The sequence below is a fragment of the Xiphias gladius genome, chromosome 8, assembly GCF_016859285.1.
Source record: "Xiphias gladius isolate SHS-SW01 ecotype Sanya breed wild chromosome 8, ASM1685928v1, whole genome shotgun sequence".
Lineage (NCBI taxonomy): Eukaryota > Metazoa > Chordata > Actinopteri > Istiophoriformes > Xiphiidae > Xiphias > Xiphias gladius.
The window spans coordinates 29,491,938-29,506,091 of record NC_053407.1 but is presented as its reverse complement, the minus strand read 5'-3'; the positions used below and the strand labels follow the sequence as shown (position 1 = coordinate 29,506,091).

General features: G+C 44.6%; 1 protein-coding gene across 1 annotated transcript in view; it reads right to left on the bottom strand.

Annotated features, from left to right (window-relative positions):
* LOC120793257 (voltage-dependent calcium channel subunit alpha-2/delta-4-like) overlaps positions 1-14,154 on the bottom strand; it is a 69,804-nt gene that overhangs the window by 17,469 nt on the left and 38,181 nt on the right. Inside the window, exon 28 of the mRNA XM_040133157.1 lies at positions 1,669-1,730. Coding sequence (XP_039989091.1) covers positions 1,669-1,730 — 62 coding nt within the window. The remainder of the gene's footprint in view (positions 1-1,668; positions 1,731-14,154) is intronic.

Genomic DNA, 14,154 nt, shown 5'->3' with positions numbered 1-14,154 from the left:
TATGTTCATTTAGAATTAAATTTATTTTTGTGCCTTTAAATCTCTTAATTTAATGCTTTCTCCAAACTGGCAGGATAAAGGAAGAGACCATTTAAACAATACAATGAAAACTCGAACTCGCGCAAGCAAGAGCAGACTGAAGAGCACAACTGACATTTACGTAATCTTTGCTTTGGTCTCTTAAGGGGAAAATCCTGTTGTTTTACATCGTAATTGGAATTTGCACATTCCACTTTAATCTTAATGAAAAGTCGAAGGGACTTAATGCCTACAATTAATGTCTTCTGTTCCCTAATGAACATGAAGGAAAATTGAAGATTTAACCTCTAAATTCAGAGGATTATTGCTGGACGGTAACACAGCAAAAATAATTTGTTCGTCCTTGGAAACTTGGTGATATACTCAGTATGTGCGTGCCTGGTCACTAACCAGTAGACGCCTGTCTGGCTGCAGATCACGCAAGCACCTCTGTGTGCCGCAGCTTATACTCCCACAGAACAGGGTTATATAAAATTGGATGATCGACCAGAGCTAATGTGATAGCTGGCTTCGTTTTTGGACACGCGAGGCTCTCTGCTCCCTCAAAGGTCAGCACCGTCAGGGCTTTCAGACCAAGAGCGGACGGTTTACACAAGATGGCGTGCAGAATAAAGTTGTGCGGCGAACTAGGATGCTATTGACTGCATCAGAACTATCACAATATTGATTTTCTAACCACGTATCCTTGTCCGATACTGTATATTCGGCTTTTCCAAGTCCAACTCAAGTGGATCAGAGAGGTACATAAATGTGAACTCGGGGATGCACAAGTTAACTGTTCCTCAATTCCTCTTTTGAATTTTGGTTGCAAATTCAAAACTTGACAGAAAATCATTTTAGTGCTCGATGCGGGGGCTCTACAGTGCAGCCGCTGTCCCCATGGGAAATAACGGCTTGACCTTGCGCTGCTGCTGTGCAGGCCGCATCTCTACGTTTGTGATGGTGAGTGACGCAACTTTGCACGTCGAAGCGAGCGTTAAATATAGCCGTTATTCTGATTAAATACTAGTGTGATCGAGCACGTACAGCGAATGCAACAAAGTCAACTGGAGTCTCTGTCCCCAGGTTGTTTTTACTAAGGGCAGAACTTAAAGGTATCCTGTGGAGTTTTGGACCAGAGTGGGTCCACGTTTTGTGCACAGACAAGGATGCACACGCACAAGCCCATGGGTGATGGTACACAGTCCTGCCGATCGTCGTACACCGTTCTACAGGTGGCGGTAATGTGCCAAGAAACACAGCAATGTGCGAGCAAAGGCAGTGAAGAGGAAGGCCGTTGGAAAGTAAACGTGGATGCAGACAATGCAGGTTTCAAACTTTTCAAAAATCAGCTTTGCAAATGTTTCATATGGAAGGAAGTGCATTCAAGCACGGTTGTTAGAGCCCAAGGACACACACAATGTACGCACTGAACGTAAAGAGTCTCCACCCGGCGCCTTTAACTGGTTTGTGTAATCGTGGTCAGGTTAAGGTTTAGGGTTTCGGGTTTAGGGTTTAAGGAGTAAGAGTTTAGTATCAATCCGTTAGGGGTTAGGGTTATTGTAAGCCTCTGGAGAATAAACACACATCGATGAAATGTCCCCAAAAATGACATCAGCCAACATGTGTGAGAGTGAGTCCTCCAGTCACCTGCTTTGCGATGGCCCAGAACCTCTTTTCCAGCAAATCCAAGGACATCTGCAACCCGATAGCTAAAAATAGAAAACACACATACACACACACTGCTTTAACACAGACACAGGACAAGATGGACTCTCCACAGACGGCGCTGAGCAGCTTGCTGCGTTCGTGGAGGAAAGAAGGTGGAGGGTAGGAAATCAATTCGACCCTGGGTTCACCTCTGTCGTGTCCCGACGCTAATGAAGGGATGTAAACACTGATGAGCCTGATGGTGTGTGTGCTCCCTGCAGGCTGTTTAATGACACGTCCCTCAGTAATGCACCGCAGCAGCTTTATTGCTCTGACACGGCTAGCATTTAGAGGCACGTGGAATGGTGAACAGTTGGCAGGGCTGTTAACAGTCTGTGTGGAGTCAGGTATCTGCTACAAGCATCAAACACTCGGTTGCTGGCGCGTTCTAGACTTTACTCACTACCATCCAAATGACAGTTTGCTAAACCCCTCCCCAGAACAACAACTGTCCAATCACAGCGGGTTTGTCAAGCTTCGCACTTCCTCATGTGCTGAAGTGTTGAGTGCGGAGTTGTAGTTCGCCCCATACGTGACCTCGGCAGTCGGTACGCTCCGTGACTCTGTCACACAGGCTCCCCGTTTGTGTGTCCTCGTGGAGGACACACAAACATTATCTGTTTTCCCTTTTATCTGGCAACGGTTTGCATGTTCAGGGTATTTTTGTGATGGTGTTTACCATCTTTGCCTGGGACGAAACCAACATATAAATGCAGGATTTCCACAGACTGTGACCCCCTCGCGTCCCCAAAATGCGTCAAGGATCTCACCTTGCCCTTAACCGTGCACAGATTCTGGGAGAGAAATGTAGTTCCTGATTTATGCTGCACTTTGACCAATGCAAGCATTTAGATATACCTTGGAAGATCCGAACCGGTGACAGGTAAAAACATAGTTTGCTCTGAGAGGCCTGTGTGACCCAGTCATGAAGTGCCAAGATCCCATGGGCAGGGCTAGAGCTGTAGTAAGAGAGAAACGGATTTTGGAAGGTGTTTTTTTATTTATTTTAATCACTCTACCAAAACAGGGATCTCAAGTGTAAGGAATGGATTCAAGACTGCGTTTATCTACTTTAAGTTAAAGGATTAATGGATCTGACGAAGTGAATCATCGTTTTATGCATAAACAATAAAGCTTGAACTGCACCTTTGTGTTTCTACAGTTAACATCCAAATGGGTTGATGCTAGAAAGAAATCTTCCGCTCTAATACTGTACCATAACACTAGGGCTGCAATACATGAACAACGTCTTCTGCACGGGTCATCATCGGTGATTTTATCTACCTCAGCCTGAAATCAAGGACCCTCTGTTTGAACGCCAGCTGAAGAGGTTTTTCACAAACTTGAAACGAAAAAGTTGCTCCTATTTGTGCCTTATAACTGATCTAGTACTGTAAATGATTAACGACTAATAAAGCTATTAGTAAATACTTATCAGAAAGTGGTATCAGAGGCGGCAAATGATGCACCGTTGCTGTGTTTCGGACTAGAGCCAATAAGCTGGACCGCTGATATTAGCTCATCACAGATGTGTTGTTATCAGCGTATGTGTTACCCAATAGCTAACAAGAAAATAAGAACAGAAATGTCATTTAGGTCATTTAGAAACATCGTCTCCATCACATTGTTGGCACTGTCAAGTTTTTTGTGTTTATGTCGACAATTATTATCGTCCGTTATGTCAATTTTTAAACTCTCAAACAACCTCAAACCTCAGAAATCAAGTTGTGCTCTGACTGTATTTTGGACGGTCTTTGAAACCACCAGATTAGCAAGTTGGAGTTACAGCAACTAACATATAGTCACCACCAGAGCAACGAAGATCTGCCCACTGAGATACAAACATCCGGTCGCAACCACTGGCTCTGCGGCCGCGATGCCAGAGGACCAGCGGGGTCATTTCACCTCCGAGCAACATAATATCTGCAACTGTTTTTGTCACTTCAATAATGAAACCTCTTCATCACACAGGCAGCTGGTCTGCAGTCTCTCTCTCTCACACACACACACACACACACACACACACACACACACACACACACACACACACACACACACACACACACACACACACACACACACACACACACACACACACACACACACACACACAGATGAGTGATATGAGGCGACATGTTGAGCCTCCTGTGTACTGGTATTATTGGAAAAACAGAGCAGCTGTAAAACCTTTTATTTCTGGTCATTGCTTGTTATTGAGCTTCTAGTTACTGTGCTTTTCACACACTCGGATGCTGCTGTACAGAGAAACAAAACAAAACACTGGTGTCTGTTGAGTCTGTGTAGGGATTAAGGTGTGACCGAGCCAAACATATTAAATCTGTCACTCTGATCTCATCTTAAAAGCTGTTTAATCATTTTTGATTTAAATGTATCAAAGCCTGAAATATTAAATTTGCTCGTTTGGGTTGATTCACGGTCTTTCAACTTTAATCTAATAAAAGGTGAACTCTGCCAGTCCAACCACTGGTAATGCCCCAGAACTCCAGTAGGAAGACTTTTCTATTGTCTCCCTCTTTCAAGTGTCTGTGTGTGAAGGAGAATATTGTTCATTCCATTCTTTGCCCTCACTGACCGCCCCCTCTCTCTTTTAGCTCTGGTTTTGGTCTCCACCAGCTCCTGAGGGAAATCTGTGGCTCTTTAGCTGCTAAATGCTCCACTGGGTTCACCGGCTGGTCTGTGACCGTGCCTGTCTGCAGTTTGCTGCTGAGGTAGTGGACTGTGGCTTTTTACAGCTGCTTCCCTGAAAACATCTGCCTGCAGCGGCCGAAAACGCCACCATGAGAGCGGAGAGGCGAGGGGAGCTGCAGATTCAGCCGATAATGGTCTGCGGGTTCATCACCTCCAGAGACACCTGAACATTGTCATTATGAAAATATCGCTTTGAGAGTTCCTGGCTAGCTAAGTCGGGTTTCTGGTTCCACTGTAAGTTCCAACTAGTTACTCTGTCATTGTTGGAAGTCGGTTCACGTGTCAGTGCCCGGGTCGCTTTGCACGGCGAGGAGCTAAACAGACATTTAAGAGAGCCAGTTTTTGAACTGGGACACATCCACAAGGTCAGCGTGAAGCAGGAGCGTTGTAGTAAAAGGAAGAAATGTGACGCTGCATTTGTGTTCAGAGAGTGAGAGTTGTGACCTTTGGGTAGTTTAAACCTCTCAAGGCATAACTCTCCTTCATTCCTTTAAAATAGCCTCTCTGCAGACCCAGTGGTCTGCGGCTCTGCTCCGCCGTTTCATTTTATTTCTCTGTTTTTCTTTCTCCTTTCCTGTCAGCCGTGTCCTTATCGCCGCCCTTCAGCGCTGCAGCTGCACTGTTACTGCTGCAGTCTGCAAGGACGAGTCCACGACGGGACAAAACACACCCGACACATTTTTTTTCTGTGTTGAAATAAGCTCTTTTTTTCTGAGAACATTAAAATTTGATGGTCAAATTTACTACCGGCGCTTGTACGTTTTGGGTGTTTTTTTCCATATTTCATGTGCTTTTCTTATTCATATTTTCTCCGAGAGTCCCCTGACGTGTCTGCAGTTGATTCGTATTTTATACCTACCTAACATGTGCTCCAGGTGGGAGTCTCAGTGGGACTTTGGATGCTTCATATTGTCTGTGTTGCTAATCACAGTTGTTGTTTCTGGAGCCTTCTGCAAATTTGAAGCAACCGGCCAATTACACCACAGTGATCTATACATTTTTCATCTAATCTGGTTTTGTCTAATCTGAAACCCAAATGTGAAAATCCCACTTTTTCTCTTGACTCATAAAATAAGCTATTTTTTTCCCGGCTGATGCTCCTGCAGTTTTGACTCCAGTGGTCTCGTCTCTGCGCATCTGTCTGTTATTTTGAAAAGTCAGATACTTAATTTCTTGGTGATTAACTAAGGCTCATCATTTTCGGTCTTTACAGGAGAATACGCACATCAGATAAAACCCAGCAGGAACATTTTGGATTATTTTTAAATGGGTTTTATGTCTTAATAGATTTAAAAATTGTGTAATGCTGTTAGGAGATTCTCTCGACCAGAGTTTACAGAACACAAAGTCCTCTTGTGGTGAGCACAGCAAAAGGTTCATGAAGGTCATAAAAGTAAAGAAGGGGTGAGGGGGGGATCTAAGACGGGTTTTCGTTGTATATTTCATGAGTTACGTGGAAAGCTCCTTTCAGTTTCAGCTCCTGCGTAGCAGATTTACTATGAGTCAAAACTCGTGTGTTATGCAAAAGTGCAGTATTTTGCTGCTGTGGGCAAATCCACAGCTTGAAAATGATTCTAGTTAAATTAACTGAATGAATTTGGTCTGAATTATCTACAAATTCAGTTCAAGTGTTGCCACAGAAATATTGTTTGTTAATTGATGTCGAAATACTGAAACGAGTACTAAAAAGGGATAAACCAAAAAACGCATTAAACTGAAAGGTTGCCGTCTCCCACTTTATCTTTCCGTCTCACGCGTTCAATTCAGTTTCATTCTCCTCTGTAGACTTTACTGGATTGAATATTATGAAAACAATATTGCCGGAGCACCTAAGAGGAGTGGAGGGAAAAATGAAATCAGTACTGTTTTTAACAATAAGGGGAAACAATCACTTTAAGTCAATTTAAGGAGAAACGTTTATAGAATGAAATATATGCATGATTTTTACAACCGGCAAAAAAAATAGTTGAAAATGAGAGCAGAGTGAAAATAAAAGTAAAATCTAACTAATAATAGTGATGGTTGCAGAGGATTAAATGAAGTTTAGGATTACTACAGATGTTCTGTCTGTCTTCAGTCACGTATTGTGCTTCTAAATATGTTGCGTTTCCCTCTGTAGGTCGAATCTGGTCTCTGCTGTCATCTAGTTTCCCCAGATTCGGGATTAAAGGATAAGTCCGGCGATATTCCATGTTTGACACTGAATGTCTGCTGCTAACAAGTAGCGCGTGCGCATCAAAGAAAATAGTCCCCAACAAATGCGCCGTTTCCTCCTGTTTTAGTGACATTTGATTAAGGACCCCGGTGTCCAGCTTGTTATTAGATAGAGCCCCAGACAGGGCGGGGAAGCCAGCCGGGCCTTTGAAGGCAGCATCTTGTCGCGGAGCCAGAACAGCGTCAAGAGAGAGACTGTCACAAAAATCGGTGGCGGGTTTGGACGACACTGATTGATGCGCCTGTACAGACGGATATAAGTCCACGTCGGGGCAACACACACTTTTCAACTGACTGCAAGCTGGGACCTGGGGTGGGTGGGGCTGCACGTGTAGCACCACCCACCGCCCAAAGAGTTTGTTGGCGATTAAAAATGTCTGAGATCCTGAGGACTCTGTAGAATCTGGCGTAGATCAGTAACAGGTTACTATGAAATATTAAACCTCGAACTTAGTGCTGACCTTGACCAAAACCTGACTGGAAGCAGCAGCCGTTGCCTGGACTAGCTCAGACTTCCTGACCACACTGAAGCTGTTGTTATGATTTTAATGTCGGGTCTTTATAGAGCCGAAACAATTTGCTGATTACTCCATCGATAGACAATAAATCCGCAGCTATTTTGATTATCAAATAAAACTTTTTTAAATGTGAGGATTTATTGGGTTTTTTTTGTTTTGTTTTTTTTAAATCATACATGATGGTAAACCGAATAGCTCTGGAGTTTTGGACTGTTGGTCGGACAAAACACGACATCTGACGACGTCGCCTTGAGTTGTGGGACTTTTTTTTAAAACTATTTTTGGACATTTTATGGACAAAACAATTAGTCGAGCAAATAATCATCAAATGAACCGATAATGAAAATAAGCGTTAGTTGCAGCCCTAGTTCTCCTTTATGTGATAAACATGTAAGATTTAGTCGACCAAACAAAACAAAACGAAACGATGAAACGTCTTTGGGAGCCGCCGTAGGACGCTACCACACGGGGGCAGCGTATACGGTGAGGTTACATTAAAGTGTTTCTCCCAGGGGGCTACGCATGTCCAGCTTGTGGTGAGGGGACGTTATCGTTTTAGAAAAATCCAATTTCTTAGTCTCTCTCATGCTTCTCAGTCTTTTTTTTTTTTTTTTTTGTCTCATTGAAATTGGCTTAGTTGTCATGTGTAGGTTAGGTACAGTGCTGCAAAGAAATACTACGTATTACAGTCTCTCTCTCTCTCTCTCTCTCATACAAAGTGTATCCCTCTCTCTCTTCATTCATTCAGAGCTCAGCCTGCAGCTACGACACACTCTGCTGTTACTATTTCTGTCAAACTGCTTTAATGCACATTACACACTCAGTACAACACAGAGAGGACGAGTGCTCCAGCACACACACACACACACACACACACACACACACACACACACACACCATTAGCAGCAGCTCAGAGGCAGCATGTGGCTTCTCTAGCTCTCTCTCTCTCTCTCTCTCTCTCTTAAAACATACACAGAGGCTCACTCGCCCTCAGTCGGTGGCTGGGTGTGTGTTGGACGGAGCTCTGAGATAATAAGAGGAAGCCGAGGGAGCAGCGATGTGGATGAAGAGGAGGAGGATGACGATGAGCGGCGTTTGATCCGGAATAACACTCCAGTCCAGCTTCTGGTTTAAAGAGGCTTTCAGATTCTGGTTTTAATGAGCATCCGAGCTTCGGGTGTTTATAGACGACACCAGTTTCTGTCCTTGAAGAAAAGTCTGGTTCTACCTGGGCTCAGGTTCAGATTCTGGTTGTGAGAGAGAACTTTCTGGTTTTAGAGCTGAATCTGGATTTTCTGTTTCTTTTCTGAACGCTGCAGATGAAGGAGAAGAAGAACAGTTTCTCTCCTCTTCCTCTGTTTGGCGGCTGAAGCAGCAGAGCAGATGGTGAGCGGTGTGTGTGTGTGTGTGTGTGTGTGTGTGCGTGCGTGTGCGCGTGTGTGTGTGTGAGTCTGCGTTTTTGTTGGTGCACCTGTACGTGCGTGCATGTACACTACGTGGCCAGAAGTAAGTGGACGCCACTGTCCACATACTTTAATGCACTTTTGGTGCGGGTCTGTTTTTCCTTGTTTGAGCCCCTTAGTCCGAATGAAGGGAACTCTTGCTGTGGGACACTATACCTGCACCTAATTATTATTTTCAGTATCGATTAATTCAATATTAATATTACATAAATTCACGATTGAGGGTTTTGACTACAAAATGTCAGAAAACTGTAAAAATGTCCATCCCTGATTCCCAGAGCCCAAGTTGTTGTCTTGAAATGTCCAGTTTTCTCCCACCAACACTTCAAAACTGGCTTTAAAAAAATACTTTAATGATCAACCAATCATCAAAATTGTTGTCTATTCGTTTTAATTGTTGCAGGTAATTACTGTGCAGCGCGATTGTTTCGTGCGCCAACACTTTGTGTCCGCCCCACTCCCGTTTCAACTGTGCAACAATTCGCACAAAGCAGCTCCACAAAGAAAGTGGTTTTCTTGACTGGCCTGCAAAGAGCTCTGACCTCGACCCCATCCAACGTAACTGGGATGAACCGAAATGCCGACTACGAGTCAGACCTTTTGTCACCCGACATCAGTGTTGGACCTCTTGTGTATGAATAGGAGAAGATCCCTGCCGCAGGTCCAACAGCTGGTGGAGAGACTGAAACCGGAAGAGCGGAGGCTGTTAGAGCAGCAGATTAATGCGCCGTGGTTTTGGAATCACAAGTTCAACTACCACGTATTGAAGGAAGGATCAGGTGTCCACATACCTTTGGCCATGTAGTGTACGTGTTTGCCTGTGCTTTTAACAGAGAGACTCAAAAAGCATGTGGGAGTGAGCTTGTGTGTGTGTGTTTTTGCCGTGCAGTCCCTGTGTGTGTGTGTGTGCGTACTCGTTGTTTATTCGCTCGTCCTGCCTCAGGGTGGATGCTGCAGTGTGTTTCTTGCTCTCGGCCTTTTGGACCGAGCGCTCGGGTGCCTCTTTTTTAGGCTGTTTGGAGGAAAAGTGCAGCCACGGGGGGGGGGGGGGCTTGTAAGAGGCCATTAAGCAGCTAGCGGGACGCCACGTTAGAGCCCAGAAAACAGGAGCGATGCACTGCAGATGAAGACGGGAACATCATAGCAGCAGGACTTCGGTGACAAAACAGTTTTGGATCGAGATGATAATCCGACACATTTCCACAAACAGAAATGGCTGTTTTGCTGCTTTTGCCAACAACATTTCAACCTTCAAACAAGAACTGAGAGGCTGAAAACGTGAACTTGAGGCTAGAGGGCTTCTGGTATATAATCTGTCCTGTCTAAGTTGTTTCCAGGTTGCTATGGGGCACTTAGCATTTTCCGCGTGTCAAAGAAATATGTCGATTCAAGAGTTGATATTTCCGCACGTCGACTTACGACAACTTGTACGGCTGCGTCCATCCCAACCAGGTTTGTGGTTGCAGGTTTGTGGCCATTTTTCTGTAGCTGTCTTTCTGGCTCTGGCAGAGGAAGGTGACGTCCCAATTAGTCAGTCCAGCCTACTAAACTCTGATTGGCTCAGTTCGCTTTTGCAAATGGAGGGAACAGCCGTCAACGAGCACAACATCAGGCATATTTGAATGGCTGAAAAGATTGGACATGTGAGCAGTGATTCACAGGTGAAGGACCGGACGATTGAGAGTAGGACACAACACCGATGTGCAGCCCCGGTGGCCAATCTTGGTACTGCAATGACGAAAAAATTCCCGGCAGCCGAAAACGTTTTCCCCACAGACCACCATTATAAAAGAGACGACTCCAAAACAGCTGGAACATGCGAACAACAAAAGGTCACCAGTTACAGAAACGCAAACTGCATCAACAGAAATCCTAAAAAAAAAAAAAGATGAAGCCTCAGTCCCTCCCTTGCTGTTTAGTTTCAAGTCACGAACATGGCGCTTAGCTGATCACAACATCCTGTCTAGGTTTGGCGTTCTCTTTGCTAGCTTGATGACCAGCAGGTTCTATAAGCACAACAACTAATGCTAATGTTTACGTAATAACCCTGGCTTTTATTACTTGGGTGAGCAAAGTCCGATGTGGAAACATTGACAGTATCGTGGTTGGACAGCTAATAAGGTCACATTATCAAAACAGACAATCAACCTGACTGATCAGAGATGAAATGACCGGTTCAGAGTTAGAAAAGGACAGAAGGTGCATCATGCTGTCCTGTCTTTCTCGTTCCCCGTGCCTCACTGGTTATGAGGTTATCAGCTAACATATGAAGCATACACACTACTTACTGCTGGAAGTGCTTTAACTGAAAGCGTCAGCAAGACAGCAGATGCGTGATCATGGCACGACAGGAAAAACAGAAAACAAGGCGTGAGCTGGGGGGTGGTGGTGGTGGTGGTGGGGCGTTTCTCCTGGACCAGTTGTTCTGACACCATCTGGACTCCCGAACGGGCGTCTGACCCGCCCAGGGATTTAAACCACAGTTTTAATCTGTGATCTGCCGCTGCTATATGGGCGGCGTCTAATCCAGTCGATGGTGCATTTGACAAGCTGTTTGCTCCCAACTACTGAAGGAACCGAGGACTGTTTCTGTAAGCGTGGAAGCTTTGTCGAAGCGCTACTGCAAGATCATTCTTTCTGTTTTCTGTAAAATTGGGCGAACAACTCTTTTGGAGTGGGAAACCCAACTTGTGCGCATGAAGTCACACAACATCCACGATTAAATCCCAGTATGAACAATAAACGATTAGACCTAACCAGTGAAAAACAATGACTTTGAAAGTGCCGCTTTTGCATGGCGTCTCTCACTGTGATTAGCAGAACTTCAGTACCTTTCGGGTTATGACCGCAATGTATCACTAGCACTGAGTATCACAAAATGTCAACAACCAAAACGTGGTATTGAATGCGTGTACAGACTCCTTGGGTCATGAGCCGGTCCATTCTGGTACAAGTTAATCTTGGTCTAGTTAAGAGCAACACTGAAATAAAACAAATGTACAATTTCTAACTTACTGCAGTATGATGTGTACAAAAGACAAGTCAAAGATTTTTTCTTTGAAAGGTTGGTAGGCCGTATCTCACAGATAAAGCTGCTGGGTAAGGTTTGAGCTTAGGTGGATCTGACGTCCTCGACCTACACCCGGCAGCCACGGCACTCTCGGTGGTGTCCTTAAAAGTCACAAGTCCAAAGAAAGAGACGCAAAGTGGGGCAGAGGAGAGGGCACGCTCGAAGAGACGAATGAATGAGGAGAGAGATGGTGAATAGCAGAAAAGCAGCCAGGAGCAACTGCAGCGCTTGATGAACAGAAGATGACATACCAAGCCCTACGTTTGCGTTTGTTTTGGTCTTCCGCTCGCAGCTATACGTGTGTTTGAGTGCGTGTAATGCAGCGGTGGGTGTGTTGAGTGTTCGATGCTCCACAATGTTACACATTAATGCCAAAGTAAAAGTCTCTACATGAAGACATCTCCGGGGAATTTGGGTTTTTATTATTCGGCTCCGTCTGCAGGATTTATGGAAGGCAAGATCGTGTTTTTCTGTAAATCCTCTCTCCTGTTTCCACGACCTGAAACATGAGTCAACCTCCATCTGCTGTTCCGATCATCAGACAGTGTGAGGGGTCAGAGGTCATCTTCTCCATAAGATGCTTTAAGGTCCGATGAAGGCCTTGCTCATCCTCTTACAGGCGGCTGTAGCAGATCTAATGTGACTCACAGCTGTCACTCAAAGCCTGAGCTGAGTTACCAGGTTTGGAGGATTCTTTATTATTATTTTCATGTCGCTTTAGTTTAATCCTGCACTAACACTGGACCGGAAACCAGCCAACAAGTCCTGATACATTAAGGACAAGAAAGGCTGGCGTCAGTGACCTCTGAAACAATCCATATACTGTAACCGTTCAATGTCGACTCAGTTGAGCATTTTCTGAAGAACATTTTTGCTGTAACTGTATACGTTTGCAACTCATACTCTGACACTCTCCCCCCTTTTTCCTCTTGTCTTTATGAATGTACGGAGGAGTCATAAAAGGAGTTAATTTGGGATCATCACAAACTCGTTTTCAACTTGCGGATGCAATTTTGCATGTGTTTCGGCTTTCCATTGAGCTCCATTGCTGTCTTTTGGCATCTTTTAAAAAAAAACCAAACAAACATTGTATTGTAGGAACTGATGCAGTGAGTTGCAGGTCAAAAGAAGTCTAGACATCTCAGATTAACTTGGGCTACATTTGGTTGGAAAGTAAAAGATGTTTTAGCTGTCGAGACTGTAGGAAGGACCATTATTTGATCAGGTAATCTTGTTGAGATCAGCATCTCTTTTGTGTTGTGTCGTCATGTGTTGAATTTAGTTGAAATGACAGAAACCTTTAAAAGTGTGTAGAGGATTTGTTTGTCAATATCTTCTGGGAACCAACTGACGTTCTAATTTTTTGGTCCCTTGGTGGTGTGAAGGGATGTCAAATATTCTTTGGGAGTCACATTTGCCTCTCTCCGCAGGCCCTCCCATTATCTCCCTCCTCTACCTGCATTGTAGTTTCTCCTGTTTTGTAATGTCAGTCGTGGCCCGAAGGCACCTTCCCGCCTCACGCAGTCCACAGCAGAGTGACTGGCATCTTTTGTGCCAACTTAACAAAAGAAAGACCTGCAACAAAAGAAAGACCTTAAGGCAGCATTTCTCTGGCTCCTTATAGCAGCTACAGATGGATGATGGAGTGACAGCACTTTTCTCTGCAGCTTTCCCTCTGATGCACAATTCCCTCTGCGTGTCTGAGGGCCCAACACTGCCACAGATATCAGGAGAAGGGAAATGAGCAAATTAAGAACGAACCCATCATCAAAAGAATACAAACTGTTTTCTCGATTGTATGTGTGAAACAATGCTGATGCTGTGCTGTATCTGCGGCGTACAGGAACTGCGAGTGGGCGTTAAGAAGACAGAAGTTGGCATCGGCTTTTCTCCGGTGTTGGTGTTGTGGGATGAAAACACAGAGGATTATTTCACTTCATCATGAAGCTCCTTGTGTGTTCTCTCCGAGCGAGAAAGAATGTAAAGGATTGAGGACACGCAAAATGCTGGGAATTACAGCACATCTCTGGCCTGTAATGCCAATATACTGTAGATCAGCTCTGCCAGAGCCTAAGCTGTTGATGTCTTTTAATCTGTACATACGACATACTCCACTTAATCGAGTTGCACTCTTTCTGGCGGCTGAGCGGTTTGAGAAACGGGCCCGTGAAAGGAAAATCGTCAGTTTGAACTGTGGACCAGATGGGAAGTGTCAAGCATGGAGAGTGAGAAAGCAAATATTTCACTTGGATCCGATGAGCTGAATGAATGTGAAGGCATGTGGATCTGAAAGAGGGCAACGCAAATCTAAACCATGCTCACGAAGGATTAGCTTCTATAGTGGAGTAGTGGGGTGGGAGGAGTAATTCCAGTCGACCGGGGATCCAGAATTAAAGTCCAATTTGCTTTCTCATTTCTCATCATGCGGGACGACAGATAGTTGGAGCTCTTC